This window comes from Canis lupus, chromosome 30 (assembly GCF_003254725.2).
Source record: "Canis lupus dingo isolate Sandy chromosome 30, ASM325472v2, whole genome shotgun sequence".
NCBI classification, from domain to species: domain Eukaryota; kingdom Metazoa; phylum Chordata; class Mammalia; order Carnivora; family Canidae; genus Canis; species Canis lupus.
In genome coordinates, this window is record NC_064272.1 from 29,316,689 (window position 1) to 29,341,963 (window position 25,275).

Sequence of the window (25,275 nt, forward strand, 5' to 3'; positions counted from 1 at the left end):
TTGAAGGACATTTAGTTTGATTTCCATTTTTTGCTGTTAAACATTGCTGCAGAAAATACCTCATGCATATTGTACCCTGAGAATTTTTATGGGTAAATACCTACAAGAGGATTTGTTGGGTCAAAGAGTATGTGCTTTTTGAAAAGTAATCCCAGGAGCCACCTGTGTGGCTGTTGGTTGAGCATCTAACTGTGGCCCAGGTCATGCTCTCGGAGTCCTGAGATCGGCTATGTTGGGCTCTACACTCAGCAGGGAGTAGATTCTCTCCCTCTGCCTTTCGCCCTATACCCCTTCCCCTGCATGTGTGTGTGTGTGCTTGCTCTAATAAATCTTTCCAAAATGTGTTTAAAAATTTTAAAACAAAAAAACAAAAAACGAAGAGAGTAGTCACCTGAGCATGAAGGTACTAGATCCCTGAGAGAAAGAAGGTGCTAGCAGAAGTGGTAAAATGAAAGCCCCAGTGGTAACATTTACTCTTTCCACTATTGTGCTTGGATCAGTCTAGGCTGTGCAACTGTTTTGAGACTGAATTGTCCTCTAGAACAGAGCAGTGCTGCTTTGGGATTGGGTTTTTTCTCAACATTGCATTCCTCCTGAGACCAGGCAGAGCCTGACTGCTGCCTCATACCTAAGTCATTTCCCCTTCACTTTGCTCTGGTATCCATCACCTGTAAGAAGGGAGAATATTCAGCATCCTAAAATTCAATATTGCTTAATGAGATTATGTCTATAAGACCCTTGGAAGATAACCACCTAGAGAAACAAACAAAGCACTGTTTATTACTACTATTTTTAGCATTATTATCTTGAAATATGCCAAGCCTTTCCTTATTTTGTGAACACTGATTTAAAATAGGAAGCTTTTGGGGGTGCCTGGCTGGCTCAGTTGGTAGAGCATGCGACTCTTGATCTTGGGGTCGTGAATTCAGCCCCCATGTTGGACATTGAGATTACTTAAAATAAAACAAAACAAAAACATCTCAATAAAGTGGCAGATCTTGTTAAAAAAAAAAAAAAAACTTTATAAAATAGAAACCAATTTTTCTCTTTCTCTGCAGTCTACATGCTACCCTAATAGAGAAACTAACTCCATTAAGTGTTATTTTCTTTTTCCTTCCTGTCCTCTTATTCTTCCAGCTGTCTCAACTCAGAACCTTGTAGGAAAAGAGTTACACTTCAGAAAAATGTGTTTGCTTTGACATTTAAACAAGCCTCCATTTTGTTTTTCCATATTAGAATTTTTCTTCTTCCCCTCTCATTTCCAGCACTTTATCTGACCTGTCTTCTTTTCAGCTCATTCATTATTGCTAAGGTTTGCAGATTATACCAGAGGAGGAAGACAGATTTATAAACATGTGTTCCTGCCCGGCTGTTTCAAGTGTAGGAGTAACATTTATCTTCATATTGTACGGCTGCTTTCTATATGCAGCTGTGCTCATCTGCTCTTATTAATGAGGTGCCTATCTCTAAGTCTTACATTGTTTAGAAATAAATGGACTCTTTTCCTATTAAAATTGGTAATGCAGTAATCAGAGGAGCCCACCACTGGGAGGAGACATCTATTTGAATTCACTTTGCTAATGGCCATAAAGAATTTAGCCTAATTGCTTTCTTAGGAGGTTTGCCATTTCCCCTAAGATTCCAGGGCCTTGGCAGCCTGGGTGGCTCAGCGGTTTAGCACGGCCTTCAGCCCAGGGTGTGATCCTGGAGACCGGGGAGGGGATCGAGTCCCACATCTGGCTCCCTGCATGGAGCCTGCTTCTCCCTCTGCCTGTGTCTCTGCCTCTCTCTCTCTCTCTCTCTCTCTGTGTGTCTCTCATGAATAAATAAATAAAATATTAAAAAAAAAAAAAAAAGATTCCAGGGCCTTGGAAAGGGGTAGGAATTCTATTCTTTTCCTCTCATGGCCCCCTGCAATCCTTATGTGTCTTTTATCTAAGATGAAAATAAAGGGACATTTTAAGGAAACTATGTATAGTGTCATAATCCATTACAGATAATTGTGTAATACCTTGACCACTAATAAATAATGAGATCTTTGATAAATTACTTAACCTTTCTTAGCGCTCATTTCCTTGTTTGCAGAGTAGCTGTAACAATCACTGTATGATCAGGATTATTGGAAAGATTGTGCTTTCTCTGTATGGCCTGCCTTGTTAAAAAAAGTGAACAAGGCTGTGAATATTTGATAAGATCATGAGTATGAAAACACCTGGTACATAATAGATGTGCAATAAATGTTTGAATTAGAATCCATTTGGTTAACCCAAAGTTCTTTTTTGCCCTAATTTCATCAGTGAGACTTTCTGGTAGGGTAATCCTTTTATTTTTATTTTTTTTCCTTCTTCCAGCTCCCTTGTCTGATCTGTTTTTATGATCCAGCATCCTAAAATTGCTTTTTGAAAGAAAACAGGGACTAAACAAGGTCTTATTTAAAGTCATGCTCACAATTCAGGGTTCAAGTACTGATGCTCTATGGTTTTGTCTAAAGCACTCTCTTTGGACTTATTTAAAGCCTACTGTGGGCTAGTTAATAATCTTATTTATTTCTGTTTTAATCCTGGAGTATTGATTAAAAATCTGAGAGTCATAGAGGTTAAGTGACTTGACCAAGGTTACACTGTAACAGAGTGAGGATTTGGACTAAGGTTTTCTAATTCCAAGTCCATTGATCTTTAGATAGCATTCCACATCAAAGAAGAAAATGAATATAGGTGAATTACTACAAATATGCCCTGGGAGTGCTGGGTAGAAATTATATTTTATTAGTATATGACCAAAGACAAAGAAAAGGCTAATTCTAGAGTTCCCAGACTTTTCTGTAGATATATTAGAAAATGTGCTTTGGGACTTCCAATCAAGATGATTTACTATGTTCAAACCTTTGACACATCCCCTGTGTTTCAGACACATAGCAAGAAATAAAATATATAAAATGAAAATCAACATATTTGGGCCCAAAAACAAAATAACCACCTTCATGGACCAAAAATAGAAGAGATTCAAGTAACTGGGTAAAGGTGAAACTGTAGGCCTACTAGCCTCTAGAGAATAGAGAACAGTGCCTGAAAGATGAGTTTTTTGAGTGGTAACTAGATACTGAAATGCCCCATAAAGAGATAGAACTTAGAAGCCAGGGGAGATGCCATCCCCCAACCAGCCTCATGAAAGATTTCCAAAAGTTAATTGAGTGGGGAGGAGGGAAGCCTAAGGAGTTGTGAAGAAGTATGCCAATCTGCCTTCTCATACAATGATTAGAACTATGATATCCTAAATTTCTTCTAATGGCAGAGGCCATTAAAAGACCTATTCAGGCTGTGTTTTTAGGGGACTAGATGAAAGAAATTGCAAAACCTATAAACAGAGAAGGGGGTAATTAGTTTAAAAAAATCCCACTTAAAAAGCCTGCAAAGTATAATTTTATATAATAGAAATCTAATGCTAAGAATGATAATAAAAATTAACTAGAACTTCCATTTTGGAGAAGGTGGAGTAGACATACTTTTCCCTATTTCTCCCACTAAATACAACCAGAAACCCTGTATATCATATATGAAAGAAATATAACAGGATGGTGAAGGTGGGTAAAAGAATGCAGACCATCCAGGGACCTCAAATCCTTTGGAACAACATGATAGTAAATTCTCTGGGTTTTCTTTTTGCCTTGTATGTCCCCAACATGGAGCCAAACATTATACTTAATAATGAAAGAGTAATTGTTTACCCCAGTAAGAATGGGAAAAAAGCAAGGATGTCTGCTCTCACTACCCTTATTCTATATAGTGCTAGAAGTTCTAACTAGTGCAATAAGGTAAGAAAAAGGAAAAAGGCATGCAGATTAGGAAGGAAAGAATATAAGTGTACTTATTTGTAATTCCATGATTGTCTAAGTAGAAAATCTCAGTGAGTATATAAAAAACTCTTAAAACTCTTAGAAGAATGAGTGAGTTCACTAGGTTGTAAAATATAGAATAAACATAAAAATCTATTTTGTGTCTATGCTAGCTATGAACACATGGACACTGAAATTAAAAATACAGTACCATTCACAATAGCTCAAAAAAAGTGAAATCCTTGGGGCGCCTGGGTGACTTAGTTGGTTAAGTATCCGACTCAGTTTTGGCTCAGGTCATGATCTCAGGGTCATGGGATCAAGCCCCACGTCAGGCTCTGCACTCAGTGTTGAGTATGCATGTCCCTCTCCCTCTGCTCCTTCCCGTTTGTATACTCTCTATCTCTAAATAAAATCTTTTTTAAGTGAAATACTTCGATGTAAGAATACCTACATGATTTGTGTGTTGAAACTATATAGTACTGATGAAAGAAATTGAAGAAGATCTACATAAAGGAGGAGCATAGAATAAGGATGTCAAATTTTCCCAAATTGATACACATATTTAATGTTAATTACTATCAAAATTCTAGCAAGATATTTTGTAGATGTAGACAAGATTATTCTAAAATGTATATGGCAAGGCCAAAGAAACAAAAACAGCTAAAACAGTTTTTTAAAAAAAAGAACAAACGGGAAGAATCAGACTACCTGATTTCAAGACTTATAACCACAGAAATCTAGGCTGTGATATTGGCAGACAGACACAGACCAGTGGAACAAAACAGAGAACCCAGAATAGACACACAACTACACCCAGCTGATCTTGGTAAAGGTGCAAAAGTAGTTCTTGGGATGAAAGATAGCCTTTCCAACAACTGGTGCTGGAACAAGTGGACATCATGGGCCAAAACAAAGGAAGAAGACTCTCATACAAAAACTAACTCAAAATGGATCAAGGACTTAAACAGAAAACATAAACCTAAAAGAAATCTTCAGTAGGCAAAGAGTAGGGTTAGGCAAAGAGTTCTTAGAATTGGCATCAAGAGTGTGGTTCATAAAAAGGGAAATGGATAATTGTATTTCGTCAAAATTAAAAATCTTTGATCTGTGAAAGACCTTGTTAAGATATGAAAAGTCTGGGATCCCTGGGTGGCGCAGCGGTTTAGCGCCTGCCTTTAGCCCAGGGCGCGATCCTGGAGACCCGGGATCAAGTCCCACATCGGGCTCCCGGTGCATGGAGCCTGCTTCTCCCTCTCCCTCTGCCTATGTCTCTGCCTCTCTCTCTCTCTCTCTCTCTCTGTGACTATCATAAATAAATAAAAATTTAAAAATTAAAAAAAAAAAAGATATGAAAAGTCAGGGGATCCCTGGGTAGCTCAGCGGTTTAGTGCCTGCCTTTGGCCCAGGGCGCGATCCTGGAGTCCTGGGATCGAGTCCCACGTCGGGCTCCCGGCATGGAGCCTGCTTCTCCCTCCTCCTGTGTCTCTGCCTCTCTCTCTCTATGTCTATCATAAACAAACAAACAAACAAACAATCTTAAAAAAAAAAGTCAAGCTAAAGAATAGAAAAAAATGTCCAACGAAGGACTAGTATCTAGAATACATAAAGAACTCTTAAAACTCAACAATAGAAAACAATCTGATCAGAAAATGGGCTAAAAACATGAACAGATATTTCACCAAAGAGGATATGCAGATGGCAAATAAGCACATAAAAAGATGTTCAACATCATTAGCCACTACAGAAATGCAAATTAAAACTATAATATGAGACGTTACTACACAAGTATTAGAATGACTAAAATTAAAAGTTAATGCCAAATACTGGCAAAGATGCCATGAAACTGAATCTCTAATGCTTTGCTGGTGGGAATGTAAAAGAATATATAGCTACTCTGGAAAATAGTTTGGCAGTTTCTTTAAAAACTAAATATGCAACTATAAATGGTCCAGTGATTATACTCCTGGGTATTTATCTCAGAGAGATGAAAAGTCAGTTTCACTAAAAGCCTGTACAGAAATGTTTGTAGTAGCTATATTCATAATAGCCAAAAACTAGAAACAACCCAGATGTCCTTCACATTCAGTAGGTGGATGGTAAAACAAACTGGTACCTCCAAACTATGGAATACCAGTCACCAGCAAAAAAGACTGAACAATTGATACATGCAACAACTTGGATGAATCTCCAGATAATTATATGCTGGGAAAGGGGAGGGGGGAACAGTTCCAAAACATTATGTGCTGTTTGATTCCATTTATATAACATTATTGAAATGACACAATTACAGAAACAGGTAACAGATTAGTGGTTGTCAGGAATTAAGAAGGAATGAGTGTGAGAGGGAAGTGAATGAAGCTGTAGAAGGGCAAAAGGAGGTATCCTTGTGTTGATGGACATATTTTGTATCTTCATTGTGTCATTGCCATTAGAGGAAACTGAGTGAGGGTTCAATGGGGTCTCTGTTATTTCTTACAACTGTATGTGAATCTATGATTATCTCAAAATGCAAAAAGTAATTTAAAAAATTTAACCACCGGGAGTTAAATGAACACCTAATGAAAATAGAGTATGGTACAGTCAAATAGAGACTAATAAGTCCGAGGTACCTGGGTGGCTCAGTTGGTTAAATGTCTGCCTTCTGCTCAGGTCATGATCCCTGGGATGGAGCCCCACCTCAGGCAACCTACTCAGCAGGGAGCCTGTTTCTCCCTGTCCCTTCCTGCTGCTCCACCTGCTTATGCGCTTGCGCTCTCTCTCTGTCAAATAAATAAAATCTTAAAAAAAAATTACTATAATAAGTCCAATTAGAATTCTTAAAGAAAAAAAAAAAGAATTCTTAAAGAGAAACAGAATAATAGTGTCTATTAAACAAAGAGCCAGAAATTAAATAATGTCATGTAGTTATGAAAAATTAACCAGTTTAAAATTTGGAAATAATAGTCTTTGAAATATGTATTATAGTCATTGAAATTTTTTTTTAATTCAGTACCTTAGATAAATTCTAGGAACAAATTATGAATTGGAAGAATCAAACACAAAGAGAAAAAATACCTTAAATAGAGGGTTAATGGCTCAAGAGGCTCTCAGACATATCAGACATGAGCCCTAGGATATAGAAGAGATTGAAAAAATGGCAGAGACACAGTAAATGAAAATACAATAAGTGATGATTTTCCTGAATTAGATTCTAATTAGAAACCTGTTTGGGTAGGTTGTACATTTGAAATATACTAAATACATGAAAGTAAATGCATTATTTTAGTAAAACATGATAGATTGAAAGTACATATTTACCTACCAGTTTCTCCCTTTATAACTCATTCAAATGTCGGTAAAGGGATTTGTTTTTAAGGTATAAACTCACAGGTTTCTTTAAAAACAGACAAGACGCACCTGGGTTGCTCAGTCAGTTAAGCCTCCCACTTTGGCTCAGATCATGATCTCAGGGTCTTGTGATCAAGCCCCACAGAGGGTTCCTGCTAGAGATTCTCCCTCTCCCTCTGCCCGTCCCCCTGCTGTGTGTGCTCACTCACATGCTCTCTCTCTCTCTCCCTCTCAAATAAATAAATAAACAAACAAACAAATAAACAAATCTATCTATCTATCTTTAAGAAAAAACAGACAAGATTACTGCAAACAAGTATAATCAATAGAACTTTGGAAACTAGAAAGCAAATGTACAAGTACTGATTTAAGAGACCTGAAAAAATGAAAGCTTGTTTTTTTTTTTTTTTTTTTTTTTGGTGTTGTTTCTTTGTTTTCTTATCTGAGATTGGGAGGAAGGAGAGCCAAGAAATAAGGAGTACACTTATCATAATGAACACTGAGTAATGGATAGAATTGTTGATTCACAATATTGTACATCCAAAACTAATATAACACAGTATATTAGTTATACTGAAATTTATTTATTTTTAAATTTTATTTACTTATTTATTTGAGAAACAACACACGTACATGTGAAAGCAAGCAGGGAGAGGGAGAGAGACAAGCAGACTCTGTGCCAAGCACAGAGACCCAACAGGGCTCCCTCCCATGACCCGAGATCATGACATGAGCTGAAATCAAGAGTCAGACATTTGACTGAGCCACCCAGGCCCCTTGGAATTTATTTTTAAAAATAAAAAAATGATAAAATACATTTACAGTACGGTACTGTATTTATTTAAAAAAAAAAACAACAACAACCCACAGGCACCTGGTTGGCTCAGTGGGTTAATCATCGGACTTTTGGTTTTGTCCAACCCTTGGTTTTGGCTCAGGTCAGAATCTCAGGGTCATGAGATCAAGCCCTGTGATTAGGGCTACACACTCAGCAGGGTATCTCTCTGAGATGCTCTCTGCTCCTTCCCACCTCATATATGCATGCATATGCTCTCTCTCAAATAAATGAATCAATATTTTTAAAAGTAAGTCCATATATAAGATGACCCACACACTTCAAGCCTGTGTTGTTCAAGGGTCAACTATAACTAAATATATTTGGAGAGGTAAGATATTGCATCCATGGAACAAGAACAGGATCCCCTCTTTTTTTTTTTTAATATCTTATCTATTTATTAGAGAGTACAAACGGGGAAGGGGCAGAGGGAGAGGTCGAAGCAGCTAGGCTGTCGCTAAGCAGGGAGCCTGATGTGGGTCCTGATCCCAGGATCATAGCCTGAGCTGAAGGCAGATGCTTCACTGACTGAGCCACCCAGGCGCCCCAGGATGCCTTTTTTAAATTAAAACTACAGTAGTAAAAATGGAAATTCCAGAATATAACTTAGAAGATGAAGGAAATGCCTTAGAATATAGACAAAGGAATGGAAAATAGGAGTGAAAGATAGAAAAGAGGATTAATATAGAAGATCCAAATTCTAGAGAAATAGGAAATCCAGCAAGCAAGAACAAGGGGCAAGTAATTGATAAGGTGGCAGAAAATTAGTGGCAGTATAGTAGATTTGAATAACTATCAGTCATTTATAAAACACCCTAAAACTGCAGAGTATACATTTTAAAATATTCTTTTCAGGTACACATGGACTATTCTTCAAGATAGATCATATTTCAGACTATTTGAAATCATATAAAGTATGTTCTCTGCCACAGTCAAATTATATTAGAAATGAATAACAAGGGCAGCCCCGGTGGCGCAGCGGTTTGGCGCTGCCTGCAGCCTGGGGTGTGATCCTGGAGACCCGGGATCAAGTTCCACGTCGGGCTCCCTGCATGGAGCCTGCTTCTCCCTCTGCCTGTGTCTCTGCCTCTCTCTCTCTGTGTCTATGAATAAATAAAATCTTTAAAAAAAAAAAAAAAGAATAACAAAAAGATATTGGGAAAATCCCCAGATAAAGATTTGACAACACTTTTCTAAATAACCAGGGTCAAAAAGGAAATCACCAGGGAAACGAGAAAATGTTTTGACCTGAATGATTATGAAAACATATCAAAGCATGTGGAATGCAGCTAAAGTAGGTTATGAGGGAAATTCATACCTTTAAATGCCTATATTTGAAAAGAAAAAGATCGAAAACAGGCTAGCAAACTTGTTCCATAAAGGGCCAGGTAATAAATATTTTAAGCTTTGCAGGCCACACAGCCTCTCTGTTGATACTCAGCTCTCCCTTACAGCATGAAATCAGGCATAGACAATGCATAAATGACTGAGTGTGGCTATGATTCCAATAAAACTATATTCATGTCACATAACATAATTTCACATAACATAGTATTCTCCTTTTCATTTTTCTACCATTAAAAATGATCCATAGCTTGTTAATAATAACTTTAAAATATCTCATGGGGGACGCCTTGGTAACTCAGTGGTTAAGGGTCTGCCTTTGGCTCAGGGTGTGATTCCGGGATCCTGGAATCGAGTCCAGCATTGAGCTCCTCACAGGGAGCCTAGTTCTCCCTCTGCCTCTATCTCTCCCTCCCTCTCTCTCTCTCTCTCACTGTCTCTCATGAATAAATAAATAAAATCTTAAAAAAATAATATATCTCAGGGAACAATATTTATGACTGTAATAAGATGTAAAAACCATAAGCCATAAAGGAGAAGCTCAATATATTTGACTTCACTAAAATGTGAAACTAACCAAAAATACTTTAGAGGATAAGCCACAAAAACAAAAAGTTAAGTTTTAGGAGCACCTTGTTGGCTCAGTCGATAAGAGCATCTGGGACTCTTGATCTCTGGGTCATGAGTTTGAGCCCCATGTTGGATGTGGAGATTACTTTAAAAAAAAAAAAAAAGTTTTATGCCAGATTGACTTCTAGATGGATTAAAGATTTAAAGATAAAATCGAGTGCCTGGATGGCTCAGCAGTTGAGCATCTGTCTTCAGCTCAGGGTGTGATCCCAGAATCGAGTCCCACATGAGGCTCCCCACAGAGAGCATGCTTCTCCCTCTGCCTATGTCTCTGCCATTCTCTCTGAGTCTCTCATGAATAAATTTTTTTTTCATGAATACATTTTTTTAAAATCTTTTAAAAAAATAAAATCTTAAAAAAAAATAAAGATGAAAAAATCAAACTGTAAAAGTACTAAAAGAAACCATAAGAAAAAAACAATTAATGAAGTGATGGAATAAGGAAAGCCTTTTGAAATAGGACAGAAAACTCTGAAGCCATAAAAGATTGATAAATATAACAACATAAAAGTAAATAATTTCAGGGCACCTCCTGGCTTAGTAGGGCATGCAACCCCCCCTTTTTTTTTTTAAGATTTTTATTTATTCATGAGAGACACAGAGAGAAAGGTAGAGACATAGGCAGAGGGAGCAACAGGCTTTCACAGGAAGCCCAATAACCTGGACCCTGGAATCACGCCCTGAGCCGAAAGCAGATGCTCAACCACTGAGCCACCCAGGCATCCCAATAGGGCATACAGCTCTTGATCTCAGGGTCATGAGTTCAAGCCCCTCATTGGGTGTAGAGATTACTTAAATAAATAAATCTTCTTATAAAGGGTAAATAATGTCTACGTAGCATTAACCACCATTAGCAAATGACAGATCGGGGGATACACGTGATATGTATAATAGACAAAAGGCTTACTCTGGTATATTAAGAATTGCAAATAAACTATATAATTTAGTAGAAAACTGAGCAAAAGATTTGAACAGATACTTTACTTAGGAAGGAAATATATCTCATAATGATGTTTTATTTTTTTTTAATTTTTATTTATTTATGATAGTCACACAGAGAGAGAGAGAGAGAGAGGCAGAGACACAGGCAGAGGGAGAAGCAGGCTCCATGCACCGGGAGCCTGACGTGGGATTCGATCCCGGGTCTCCAGAATTGCGCCCTGGGCCAAAGGCAGGCGCCAAACCGCTGTGCCACCCAGGGATCCCTCATAATGATGTTTTAAAATAATATGTACAGGGCAGCCCTGGTGGCTCAGTGGGTTTGGCGCCGCCTCCAGCCCAGGGTGTGATCCCGGAGATCCGGGATCGAGTCCCACATCAGGCTCCCTGCATGGAGCCTGCTTCTCCCTCTGCCTGTGTCTCTGCCTCTCTCTCTGTGTGTCTCTATGAATAAATAAATAAAATGTTAAAAAAAATAAAATAGGGATCCCTGGGTGGCGCAGCGGTTTAGCACCTGCCTTTGGCCCAGGGCGCGATCCTGGAGACCCGGGATCGAATCCCACGTCGGTCTCCCAGTGCATGGAGCCTGCTTCTCCCTCTGCCTATGTCTCTGCCTCTCTCTCTGTGTGTCTCTATGAATAAATAAATAAAATGTTAAAAAAAATAAAATAGGGATCCCTGGGTGGCGCAGCGGTTTAGCACCTGCCTTTGGCCCAGGGCGCGATCCTGGAGACCCGGGATCGAATCCCACGTCGGTCTCCCAGTGCATGGAGCCTGCTTCTCCCTCTGCCTATGTCTCTGCCTCTCTCTCTCTCTGTGACTATCATAAATAAATAAAAATTTAAAAAAAATAAATAAAATAAAATAAAATGATATGTACAAACTCACAATAAGAAACATTAAATTAAAACTACATAAAACGCTCTTTTTCTACTATCAGGTTGGCAAAGATCAACAAGTTTGAGAACACCGTATTGCCAAAGGAAAAGGACAGCTGGTGTTCTCATGCACTACTGATGGGTATATAAATTAGTATATCTTCGATGGCAGATTGGGAGTATTTATCAAAAATCCAAATACAAGTGCTCTATGATTAACAATTTTACTAACAGGAATTTATCTTACAAATTACAACAAACTCTTATTAGATAAAGATTAAAACATTTGTAAAAGGTTATCTGAATCTTCTTGTCTTCCAGGGATGTTGGTGGTGAATGTAACATGGAGGAACAAGACATATGTAGGTACACTTCTTGACTGTACACGGCATGATTGGGCACCCCCCAGGTAAGCACTCTACAGCTTTTTGGTGTGTTTTAATCTGAACCACCCTAATCAGTGCCCTTATGCCTTCATCCTGTTAGACTTGGATATCTCTTAAGACACCCAGCTTTTAAAAAAAAAAAAAAAAAGACACCCAGCTTTTAAAGAATATGATGGTGTAAGGTAATATAAGGAAGGTACTCTGCTGCTCTGGCATTCAAGAGTAGTAAATGAATTATGTGTTAATGAGTTGGATAGGAATGGGGAGGAGATCCTTTTTTAAGCCTTTTTCTGGAATTACTAGTTCTCTGGAACTCTGGCTTCTAGCAGTAGTCACTTTGAGACCAAGGCCATTGAGTCTGCCTGTGGGTGAACAAACAATCATTGATGATGCTTTTTGATGGTAGCTATCTCCCAGGAGTTTAAACTCAGGAACATTTTCAGTTTTATGAACACTAGACAGTGTGGGTTTCACAGGGACCTTTTCAGGTTGACATTTCAGTGAATGGCACTTTATAGCTTGTTTGTACCCAGTTTGCCAGGGTTTGGGGAGTCCAGATGTTGGAGAAAGATGTACAGCTAGCATGCAGATAGCATCCTAGGAGCTCACCACTTAATGCAGTTCCCACGCTTTCAAAAGTTCTTTAACAAATCATATTCATTGAAAATGATAGTTACCATCTGGACAGTTCTTCTGGAGGCAGCTACACTGGTTTGAAGATGTTTTCTCTTCTTAATAATACCCTGTTGTGTTTGCCCTTTGCTAAGGTTCTGTGACTCCCCCACCAGTGACTTGGAAATGCGCAATGGCCGGGGTAGAGGCAAACGCATGCGTCCCAACAGTAACACACCTGTCAATGAGACAGCCACAGCCTCTGACAGCAAAGGGACCAGCAGCAGCAGCAAAACCCGAGCAGGAGCAAATAGCAAAGGCCGTCGGGGCAGCCAGAATTCTTCAGAGCATCGCCCACCTGCCAGTAGCACCTCTGAGGATGTCAAGGCCAGCCCTTCCTCAGCTAACAAGCGGAAAAACAAACCGCTTTCAGACATGGAGCTGAATTCTAGCTCAGAGGACTCCAAAGGGAGCAAGCGTGTCCGTACGAATTCCATGGGCTCAGCCACTGGTCCCCTCCCTGGGACCAAGGTGGAACCCACTGTTCTAGACAGAAATTGTCCCTCCCCAGTCCTGATTGACTGTCCCCACCCAAACTGCAACAAAAAGTATAAGCACATCAATGGACTTAAGTACCACCAGGCTCATGCCCACACAGATGATGACAGCAAGCCGGAAGCAGATGGAGACAGTGAGTACGGAGAGGAGCCCACCCTTCATGCAGACCTAGGGAGCTGCAATGGTGCATCCATCTCACAAAAAGGTTCCTTGTCCCCTGCCCGTTCAGCTACCCCCAAAGTTCGGCTCGTAGAGCCCCATAGCCCTTCTCCTTCAAGCAAATTCAGCACAAAAGGTCTCTGTAAGAAAAAGCTGAGTGGGGAAGGGGACACAGACCTTGGGGCCTTATCAAATGATGGCTCTGATGATGGACCCTCAGTAATGGATGAAACAAGCAATGATGCCTTTGATTCTTTGGAAAGGAAGTGTATGGAAAAAGAAAAATGTAAAAAGCCCTCTAGTTTGAAGCCTGAAAAGATTCCTTCCAAAAGCTTAAAGTCAGCACGGCCTATTGCCCCTGCCATCCCCCCGCAGCAAATCTACACCTTCCAGACCGCCACCTTCACAGCAGCAAGCCCAGGCTCCTCCTCAGGCTTGACCACCACCGTGGTCCAAGCCATGCCCAACAGCCCCCAACTCAAGCCTATTCAGCCCAAGCCTACTGTGATGGGAGAACCTTTCACAGTCAACCCGGCCTTGACTCCAGCCAAGGACAAGAAAAAGAAAGACAAAAAAAAGAAGGAGTCTTCCAAGGAACTCGAAAGTCCTCTGACCCCTGGGAAGGTGTGTCGAGCAGAAGAAGGCAAAAGCCCATTCAGAGAATCATCAGGAGATGGGATGAAGATGGAGGGGCTCCTGAATGGCTCATCAGACCCCCACCAAAGCCGCCTGGCTAGCATCAAGGCAGAAGCTGACAAGATCTACAGCTTCACGGACAACGCCCCCAGCCCTTCAATTGGAGGCAGTAGCCGCATAGATAGCACCACCCCTACCCAGCCCCTGACTCCTTTACATGTAGTGACCCAGAATGGAGCTGAAGCCAACTCCGTCAAAACCAACAGCCCTGCATATTCTGACATATCTGATGCTGGGGAGGATGGGGAGGGCAAAGTGGACAGTATCAAATCAAAAGACCCTGAACAGTTGGTTAAGGAAGGGGCCAAGAAAACTCTTTTCCCCCCTCAGCCACAGAGCAAAGACTCACCATATTACCAAGGCTTTGAGAGTTACTACTCTCCAAGTTATGCACAGTCCAGCCCAGGGGCTCTGAACCCTGGCAGCCAGGTGGGACTGGAGAGCCAGGCTCTGAAGACAAAAAAGGACGAGGAGCCTGAGAGCATAGAGGGAAAAGTGAAGAATGATGTCTGTGAGGAAAAGAAACCAGAGCTGAGCAGTTCCAGTCAGCAGCCCTCCGTCATCCAGCAGCGTCCCAACATGTACATGCAGTCCCTGTACTACAACCAGTATGCCTATGTGCCCCCATATGGCTACAGCGACCAGAGCTACCACACCCACCTCCTGAGCACGAACACAGCTTACCGGCAGCAGTATGAAGAACAGCAGAAACGGCAGAGCCTGGAGCAGCAGCAGCGGGGACTGGACAAGAAGGCCGAGTTGGGCCTCAAGGAGCGGGAGGCAGCACTCAAGGAAGAATGGAAGCAAAAGCCTTCAATTCCGCCAACTCTCACCAAGGCCCCCAGCCTGACGGACCTGGTCAAGTCGGGACCTGGGAAGGCCAAGGAGCCAGGGGCTGACCCTGCCAAATCAGTCATTATCCCCAAGTTAGACGACTCCTCCAAACTCCCCAGCCAGGCCCCAGAAGGACTTAAAGTGAAACTGAGTGAGGCTGGTCACCTAGGCAAGGAGGCCTCTGAGGCCAAGACAGGCGCTGAATGTGGCCGGCAGGCAGAGGTGGATCCGATACTCTGGTACCGACAGGTAACTGTTCTGGGAGAAGATAGAAATACTATTTGATAGCCTCTCTCTCTTCCTCACAAATCAGGGCTTTCCTTTTGTGGGGGTCAGCAGAGTACAGCTTGGCAGGAGAGATCTATACTTTTAAGGATTCTTTACCTTTGTAAATCATGTTCATGTTTTTAAAAAGCACATTTACATCAGTTGAAGGTGTTTTTCCCATTTGACAGAAGAGGCCCAGGTAAATTAGCTTGATTTGTCTAGGGTAATTTGCAACTTCATTGGCAGAGCCAGAACTAGAACCAGGTCATCTCAATTCCTAGTCCAGTGTTTCTTCCACTGTTTGATTCCTATGGAGTAAGTTAATGGTGATCTCTCCATTTCCCAGAGTGAGTTACTAGTCAGACTGAGTTACTTCTAAAAGATTTTATAGGTGGGGTGCCTGGCTGGCTTGGTGAGTGGAGCATGCAACTCTTGATCTCAGTGTCATGAGTTCAAGCCCCAAGTGGGGTATAGAGGTAACTTAAAATCTTTAAAAAAAAAAAATTTATAGGTAGAGCTAGAACTAAGAACTTGGTTTCATACCATGCTCTGCTCATGAGACTTAGAAAGTCTCCCCTTTCCTCTTAGTGCCACAGCTAGACCTCCCTCCTCTGAGCTGGGCAGCACTCACACTCTGCCCCTGAGATTTCTCTGAAGATGTAAAACTGCCTCAAATGCCTTAGAAAGGGAGCAGCTTCTTCAAGGGTTCCTTTCCCCAGAATGCATATTCTCTCCTAGAGAAGACCCACTGATGGATTTTCCTTTTCCTTCCCCACATCCTGTTTCCTCTTGGGCAGGGAGGGGGCAGACTTTTTAAACAGAAGGAACCAAAGTTGATTCTAAGTGGGAAGATCAACAGAGGCCAAGATTATACCCTGTCTGGGTGTCTGGTATTACCTGCTCTGGTGCCTTTAGTGCAACCTTGGGCTTGAAATCTCTCTCTTATCTGTGCAACACTCAGTGCTCGTTTTGTGATTTTTAGGAAGCAGAGCCCCGCATGTGGACGTATGTCTATCCTGCCAAGTACTCGGACATTAAGTCAGAGGATGAGCGGTGGAAAGAGGAGCGGGACCGCAAGTTGAAGGAAGAAAGGAGTCGGAGTAAGGACTCTGTCCCCAAGGAGGATGGGAAGGAAAGCACAAGTAGTGACTGCAAGCTGTCCACATCTGAGGACTCCCGCCTCGGAAGCAAGGAGCCCCGACCAAGCGTCCATGTGCCTGTTTCCTCCCCACTCACCCAGCACCAGTCCTACATCCCTTACATGCATGGCTACTCCTACAGCCAGTCCTATGACCCCAACCACCCCAGCTACCGGGGCATGCCTGCCGTGATGATGCAGAACTACCCAGGTACGGCACCCACCTTCCCACCCACCTGTGCTCTATTAACCAGGAAGGGACTGAAGCACAGATTTCAGAGTCAGTTTTCTTTTTCTCTTTTTTGAGATTTATTTATTTATTTGTTCATGAGAGACACACAAAGAGAGGCAGAGACACAGGCAGAGGGAGAAGCAGGCTCCTGATGTGGGACTCGATCCTGGAACTCCAGGATCACACCCTGAGCCGAAAGCAGACGCTCAACCACTGAGCCACCCAGGCATCCTGAGAGCCAGTTTTCTTGCACGGCCCCAAGGCTTAATGAAGCTCAGATGACTGCCCTGTTTTGAATAGGACATTCTATGAGTGGCCAGTCTAGTCCCGAGCACCTTGAATGGCCCCTGACTACGGTCTGTGGGACTGCGTCACTCTGTCTTGCTCCCACTATAGTCATGCCTCTCTGGTCTCTTTTCCCAGATAACTGAAGGCAAAACTCCCCTCTACCACTGCCACTACCTTCCCTCAGTGGGGATTTTTTTAAACACTACACTCTACATTTTGCAATGGGCTAGGCACTTTGGGGAATACAAAAAAAGACTAGTTCCCTCTTCAAGGAGCTTACAACTTAATTGTAGCAGGAGAGGCACGTGGAACAAATACAATGCAAACTAGGACAGTGCATGTCTTCATTTACAGGATGATGTTCAGCTGGAAAGTGGGAGGACGGTGGGAGAGAGGAAGAGCTGTTTGAAATCAGAGTAAGGGAAAGTCCGATCGAAAACATTCAGTTTGGGAAAGATAAGATCCTGACTCTGCCATCCATGAGTTCTTGGGGAGTGTTTTTTTTAACTTGTTAGAAGACAATGCTCCTGTTCAATTCCTCACTGGTTTCCATTGTCCAAAGAGCCACATGGGATGCTTCTAGAGCAGAAGACCACTTCTGTCACTCCTCATAGCTCCCACCTCCCTATCAAAAAGCAGCCTAAATAGTCTTGATATCCTGGTTGAACACTGCAAGGCAAACCCTAGCGCAAGTAAGCTTTTCAAACAGAGCTAGGAAATTGTCTCACCCTGTGGTGTTCCTTTCTCCCTGTTACCCCATCCATCCATATAAAAATAATACTTCCACTTGATGGGCAGCCCCAGTGGCGCAGCGGTTTGGCGCTGCCTGCAGCCTGGGGTGTGATCCTGGAGACCTGGGATCGAGTCCCACATAGGGTTCCCTGCATGGAGCCTGCTTCTCCCTCTGCCTGTGTCTCTGCCTCTCTCTCTCAGTGTCTATGCATAAATAAATAAAATATTTAAAAAAAAAATACTTCCACTTGATGAGTGCCTGCTGTGGGCCAGACACTGTACTCAGTGATTTACATACAGTATCTTGTTTCCTCTTCTCTGTGGAGTAGTATTGGTATCTTCCTCTTGATGGTAAAGAAACAAGCTCGGAAGGGTTGTTAATTAGCTCAAGGCTTACCCAGCTGGTAAGTCTTGAGAGGTAGATTTGAGCCCAGTCATCTGACTCTTAAATCCTCTGATCTTTCCACTTTACCATAATGCCTCTCCAAGATGAATCTCTGAGACTGGGGCTCTAGGGAAGCTGATTCCCCAGAAGTTGAGGGCCATGTTCCTAATATCTCTCTAGACCTCAGTAAAGAAAGGACAAACTAAGAGTTTCAAGCCTGAAGACACCATGGTAGAAAATATCTCAGCCTCTGCCTAGGAAAGCTGATACCTGCCTAACCAAGCTCACTTAAGCTGAGTTTGTTCTACTTCTCTCATTTCTGACTACTTTATTTCTCTTTCCCCAGGTTCCTACCTACCTTCCAGCTACTCTTTCTCCCCATATGGCAGCAAGGTCTCAGGGGGTGAAGATGCTGACAAGGCACGAGCCAGCCCCAGTGTCAGTTGTAAATCCAGCTCAGAGTCCAAAGCTCTGGACATCTTACAGCAGCATGCCAGTCACTACAAGAGCAAGTCTCCCACGGTAAGTGGCACTGGCTGCTACCAAAACCCTGTGGGGCCAGATCCAGGGTGTGGAAAAAGCTGGGCAGGCAAGTTCAGGTCTTAACTACAGGGCAGCCTGGCTGACTTGGCATTGACTTTACCAGGCACCTCCACGATTCTTTGTAAGGAGTCCTAATGTGGGCTTGGAGTATTCACTGTCATCTGTGTGTCTCACAGTAGTACTTTTGTGTCTGCTTTTTTTTCCAGATAACTGATAAAACGTCTCAGGAGAGAGATCGAGGAGGTTGTGGGGTGGTTGGGGGTGGTGGCAGCTGTAGCAGTGTCGGAGGAGCAGGAGGGGGTGAAAGGAATGTAGACCGGCCCCGCACCTCCCCTTCTCAGCGCCTGATGTCCACACACCACCACCACCACCACTTGGGGTACTCGTTGCTCCCAGCACAGTACAACTTACCCTATGCAGCAGGTAACCCTCCTTCCCTACCTCTCTTCCCCTTATAATGTCATCCCACTAGCAGAGTAGCATTGCTCACAGCAAGGGACCCCCCAGCAAGAATCCTCTTTTATTTTTTCTTGAGCTTCTAATCTGTCCAGGATCTTAGCTCCCTGCAGACCGTCATTAAAGCATGTGACATTTATTTCCTCTCATGGAGCTTAGGGACTCTCAGACTCCTCTAGGAAATTGGCTTTGATATTCAGAAGAATAAGGACCAGGTATTCTCATAGCCAAAGAGCAACAAGCAGCTGAAACATAGAGCCTTACTATATATACTATCCACAGCCACTATATCTGGCCGAGTATCAGATTTTTTTTCGGTCAGCACCCCAAACTCAGTGGAGCTAGGAATTTTTTTTTTTTTTTTTTTGAGTTAGGAATTTAAGGAGCAACTCCTCCCATTACCCACCAAGCTGATAAAATGTTTAATCGGAGGTTCTGGGAGTGTTACACTAAACATGTCTTCCTTCTCACTTAGGGCTTTCTTCTACAGCCATTGTTGCGAGCCAGCAAGGCTCAACCCCCTCACTCTACCCACCCCCACGGAGGTGAGAATGGTAAGTCACTTTTTAATTTGGAACAACACATAAAGCAGGGATAGTTGATACCTAGATCACAGAATTTCCTGTGGAGCCTAGGTGAGGGAAAGCTGTGTGGGGTCAGTGGTCTGGAAATGGTGTAACCCTGGCCAAGCCTCTTGTAGGAGTCTCTCAGTGTCTGGTTAAGCCATGTACATCTGCCAAGAGCTGTCCAACAGGAACGGTCCCCATGGGGCCAGGACTGGCCTCCCTTGCAGTTCATTTTGTCAGAGTGCCACCTGGTGGTTGTTATACCAGCAGGCTGAGTGCCTGGTTATCTGTCCATGTTTCCCTTGCAGAACACCAAGTGCCCGGATAAAGTCAGCTTCACGGGCCCGGACTGGCTCACCCAAGGAGGTGCTGGAGGTGCCATTTAGACATCAGTTAAATGGTGTTGATCATCCTGTTTGCCGTTCCACCATGACCGAAGGCAGACCCTTGGCTATCTCACCTCCACCAGATCCCCGGACTCCCCGACCCTCCCTCTTCCTCAGGAGCTGGAGAGCTGGTACCTAGCAAAAATATTTATTCTCTCGGCCACAGTTGTGACTATTGTGGCCCATGTGGAGATGAAGGCATGGGGAGCAACCAGGGGAACATGGCCTCAGCCCAGAGAAGTCACTGCTCTGTTCCCCAAGGCCTGGTCAGCTGCCGGAGCAGTGCCAACACCCCCCACCGCAACCCTGGGGAGGGACTCCCAAGCTCTGGGTAAGGTCTGAAGACAGCACAGCAGCCATACCCCTCTCACCGTCATTACCACAATCACCAGATTCCTGCATCTCCCCAGCAGTTTGGGCCCTGGGAACTGGCAGCATGTGGAGGAATTAGAATCTCAGGAAAGAAATTAGGGGCTGTTTTCTCTCTGTATTTGTGAAAACAAGGTCTTCAGACATGAAGACTTCTCCCCTCTCACATGAGCACATATAAATGCTCAGAGCCTAGCCTGGAAAGGAAGACCAAGGCATTTGCCCCACCGTGGCCTTGGGCTGCCCGTCAAACCCGTCAAACAGAGGGCCGGGGTCCCAACACCAGCAGAGGGCTCCCCAGGGATACTGGGAGTAAGCTGGAGCTGGAGCATGAATGGTGTCTGTGAAGTAGAACCTGCATCCCCACTGAGTCCTGCTGCTTCTTAGCCCCCGACTCCTTGCCCTTTTCTCTTTCCTCCTGACCCCTTGGTGCCTTTCCCAGGGGGATCCCCATGCTGATCGCTCCTTTTCTTTTCCACTGCTTGGCTCTGAAGACTCAGGCAGGTAAAATAGTATTCCCCCCAGCATGGGGAGCTTTAGAGTCTGCGAGGTCACCGTAGGGCAAGGCCCGGGAGGCAGACCCTGGGAGCACCCAGCAGTTCTTAGAGGTGTCCTGTCCATTCAGCCATCAGAGCATCCTCCTCATTTAGGGCCACAAATATAACAGCCCAATTCCTCTGTATACAAGTACATGATTTTATATAGCTCAATCTATAACCCCGTGTGTGCCAATATAAGCTGTGTTTTTTTGTAACACACTTTTTTGCTTTAGGGGCCACTGGCCATGGGAAGTTAGGTATTCCTTAGACCCTGGGATGATACATCCAAGCCATTACTCCTCAGAGCCACAGAGTGTTTCTCAGTGGAGCTGTGAGGCAGCAGACATTTCTCTGCTCTCCGTAGAAACAGTCTACCAGTCCAGCTTTATGCTCTTTGCCCTAGGAAACGGACAATGATTTGGTAGCTTTATTGGAGTCACTTCTTCCCCAAGGTATGGGGAGCTCTTATTTTGCTTTTGAGATATCATCCCTTAGTTCCCCTTGGCTATCTTTCCTTGATCTTCTGGACTGAGAAAGACTGACACACACCAGCCTAGGCTAGAGAGGGGTATTTGTGACCAGAGTGCCAAAGTGACCATTTAAGAGCAAGGACTTGGCTCTGACTCCATTTGGGGCATGGAGGTGGAGGACAGTAAGCACAATGCCCGGCAGAGGCTGCTTTCTAAGAACCCTGAAGCCCTACTCTGAATGGCTTAGGGTCATTTGCCCAAGAGGAGCCCCTTTGACCTATAGACCTTTCCTCTGGGTTTTCACGTCATTGTTTTTATTCAAATTGGGTTCTGAGCCCTCCCCTAAAACCCACTCTTTTAGACCATTTAGCAGGCCTCCCTTGCCCCCATCATTCCCTCTGCCTCCTGCTAACCCAGAGGGCAGTGTTCTGGGGAGTGACTTCCCTTTCATCCATGGAAGTAGTTGGTTTGGACACCTTCACCCCACCTAACCTGAGTCACCCCCACCAAGAGGATGACTCGGAATTTCAGCCTGATTATGCCCTCCCAGGCTCCTGTGGGGTGGAGCCAAGGGCCCATCTCTGTTCCTGTTTGTTTTAAATATTGTTGTGTGTTTTGTATCTGTGGCGCTGGCTTACAGCGTACTCTGTACATATTGTAAAGATACCGTTGGAATAATTTTCTTTCCCGTTGGGCAGGCCTGGCTCCACATTCCTGCCCTTTCCACTTTGTTCTGTAACACAGAGAAGAGGAACTTCTGTATTAGCAGGGCAGTCTTGGGTTCTGCAGAAGGGGACAGCTTTTTCTTTTTCTTTTTTTTTTTTTTCTTTTCCTTAAAAAACATTTGGCTCTCTGATCCTTATATCCAAGCCTCTGTACAAGAGTAGGAGCTGAGCTGCCCAGATAAGCAGGTAAAAGAGACAATGGCAGCATAGCACTGCCTTCTCCCAGTCCCCGGTCCTCGCCAGGTCCAGTCTTTCCTCCCTGAAACAACATGAAGCAGCAACAGCGGAGGAAACAGAGATCCTTGACAAGTGCCAAGGGAAGGATCTGCTGTCCACCTCCAGTCGCTGTATATGAGGAGGCAGCCCACAGGCAGGGGTACCTGTGGCTGCAGTGACCTGCTCAGAGAGATCAGCCCCTCAACAAGGATCCCACCCTGCAAGCAAAGGCCAGCGAAGTGTGCCATTAAGGGCCACGACCATCAGACCAAGGCTCACTGTGAGCTACCCCTGCCCAGGCCTCTTCCGAGACCTCGCTCATAGGGCTCTGCACCAAGAGGCTAGAGGGAAGGAGCCTCTCACCCCAGCTAGGCCAGCCAGGGCTGGGAGAGCTGCTCTTTAGGGTTCACCTCTGCTGCTTCAGTTAAGATGTGCTGGTTTCCTTTATCCCCTTCCCTGCCTGTACATGTATGAAGTTCCCTTCTCTTACCTCATCCCCTCTACACGTCTCCAGGTCAAAAGACCACATGCAGAAGGGTTAAGAGGGCACTCTGTGAAATGAAACGGTGATTCTTGAGTCTTCTGTCCAGGCTCCAAGGCGAGGGTGAGAGGACGTGGCTTCGGGTTTGGGAGGGGGAGGCTGAAGAAGGGCTAGAGTTACCGTACACGGGCTTTGAGGTCACCCATGTCACTTATTACACTATCTACCCTGTCACCATCCCAGTGTCTACTCTCCTGCCCCTGTGATTCAACTGGGCAGCTAGCTGGCCCCATGATTCTGGGCCTTTGTCATTCGTTTTACTACTAGGGCATCCCAGGAAGCTTTCTGATGATCCTCTGCCATGGGCCCCTCCTGGGATCAAGCCCCTCCCAGGCCCCGCCCCCAGCCCCTCTGGCCCCAGCCCACCCGCTTGCCTTGGTGCTCAGCCCCCCCATTGGGAGCAGGTTGGGGCGAGCTGGAGGCCCGGGCTGGAGGGGCAGTGTTGCTGTTCATAGCTTTTGTTCCATTGGCGTTGCTCTGTTGGATTTAATTTCAGTCTTCCTGATTCTTCCCTTCTGTAAAGTGTACATTACCAAGTTCCTTGTTTTTTATATATATATATATAAATATATATATATACAAACTGTACTCTTTTTGCCTTTGTACATTCAGGCAAGAAGAGAAAATAAATCTTTTTAAGAGACAATCACAAATCTGTGAGGGCTGCTGGTTATTTCTCCTGGAGTTTGCTGCTGAGCTGCCTCCTCCTTCCTCCCTACTTTTCTGTTTTCCCTCAGCTTTCCTGATCTTCCTGGCCCTGCTCCATCTGCATCCTCAGCTCCACCTTCCCTGGCTGATGGCAAACTGTTGAATCCAGTGTCCAGACTACCTGAGCCCTTTCTTGCCCAGCAGTGTTTTCTGGCTTGGCTGCTTGGCTGAAGCCAGGGGCTTTATCCTGTGCCCTGGCCTCTCCCGTCTTCCCCCTTAGACCTACCATTCACCAAAGTGGCTTTGGACCCCTCCATACCCTGGGACCGGGGACCTGTCTTCCGGAGGCCCTAGCTTTGGACACTCACTTGTGAAACTATGCAGCTGGGAGCTCTCTATGCTTAAGAGTTTGCACTACTTAAACCTGCCTGGGAGTTAGAACGGATGGTTTTTTAGGAATGAGTGAGAAACTGTCCCCCTGACGCTCCCCCCAGATTCCAGCCTCCGGAACGCTCTGATCCAGAGCCCAGAGAATCATTCCTGGCTGGTAGACTCCTATGGCCACCCCATCAGAACAAGGGCTAAGGGTTTAGGAGTCGAGAGCATTTGATCAGAATTTTAAAGGGTGGTACATTCTGAAACACAGCCCAACCAAACCATTGTTCTGCCTCTTGAACTTTCTCTTTTTCCTCTGATCTCCTCCCCCTTTTTTCCCCTTTCTCTACTTCCTTTTCTTAATTGGCTTTGGAATTGAAGTATATTTTTAAATTATTTGTTGTATTTATTGAATAAAGTTTTTAATGTCCCTGTTCTTAAATTTAGACTTAAGTTTGCCTTATCCATCACCCCTCAAATTATTATATCTTCTAAGTTACTTTTTTAATTGGAGTGAAGCTTTTGGGTGTCATATTTCTTTCCCACCAGTGATCCTATCTAGCAGAATTTTTCTTTTTGAAAGGGAAATCTTGAGTGAGTGCCTGGGTTTCCAGTTCAGCCCTTTCTGCCTCTAGCTGTATTGAAGGGGATCCACCAACAGATGGCAGCAGAACCTCAGGCGTGTCTCCTGTTGCCTCTGCTTGTCTGAAGGAACCATCAAGGACTGAGTTTTGTCTTGTCTATCCCAGTCTTGTAGATGGATTCCCTGAGCTTCAATTTAACGTGATCCTAAACTGCCTTCGTTACCTTGGCCATTGTCCACATTCCCGAGGCCCTCTGCTGAAGGTGTCTCAGGGCAGTGACTGTTTTCCAGTCTTTATGCTGCCTCTAGGGGTTATCTCAAGTGGAAGACCTCTTCCAGTCCTTCCTATTCCAGCTGAATGTCTGGGCCCAGACCTCCTAACACTCCTCCTAACACTGCGGAAGGGGGAAGTGTTACATTCACTTTTAAAGAGCACCAGGTGGAGTCCAAAGTTAATAAACATAGCCTGGTGTGAAAACCAAACCAGCTCCACAGAACACTGTGAAAAGGGGCCAAAGACTCAGAAAACCTAAGGATAGCCACAGCTCAACACTAGATAGTTCCAAAGATATGGTAAGAAGAAAAACCTGCCTAGTACTTGGGAAACAGAAGCAAAAGGAAAAAAAAAAATTGCTAGTAAGCCCTTAGAAGATTAAAAAGGAGTACTTAAAGGGTGTCTGGCTGGCTCAGGCAGTAGAACATGCAACTCTTGACCCCAGGGTTGTGAGTTCAAGCCCCATGTTGGGTGTGGAGCCTAGGGGCTTTTGGGGGGGGGGGGCGGTT

At 43.9% G+C, this 25,275-nt stretch overlaps 1 protein-coding gene across 4 annotated transcripts in view; it reads left to right on the forward strand.

The window, feature by feature from the left end:
• The window catches only part of ZNF609 (zinc finger protein 609), a 209,513-nt gene extending 185,162 nt beyond the window's left edge, over positions 1-24,351 (forward strand). For all 4 annotated transcript variants that reach the window (XM_025472498.3, XM_025472497.3, XM_035708632.2 and 1 more), the window contains 7 exons: positions 12,110-12,197; positions 12,942-15,282; positions 16,283-16,649; positions 18,422-18,597; positions 18,825-19,041; positions 19,550-19,628; positions 19,949-24,351. In XM_025472498.3, coding sequence (XP_025328283.1) covers positions 12,110-12,197; positions 12,942-15,282; positions 16,283-16,649; positions 18,422-18,597; positions 18,825-19,041; positions 19,550-19,623 — 3,263 coding nt within the window. In that variant the 3' untranslated portion in view covers positions 19,624-19,628; positions 19,949-24,351. The remainder of the gene's footprint in view (positions 1-12,109; positions 12,198-12,941; positions 15,283-16,282; positions 16,650-18,421; positions 18,598-18,824; positions 19,042-19,549; positions 19,629-19,948) is intronic.
• The last annotated feature ends 924 nt before the right edge of the window (positions 24,352-25,275 follow it).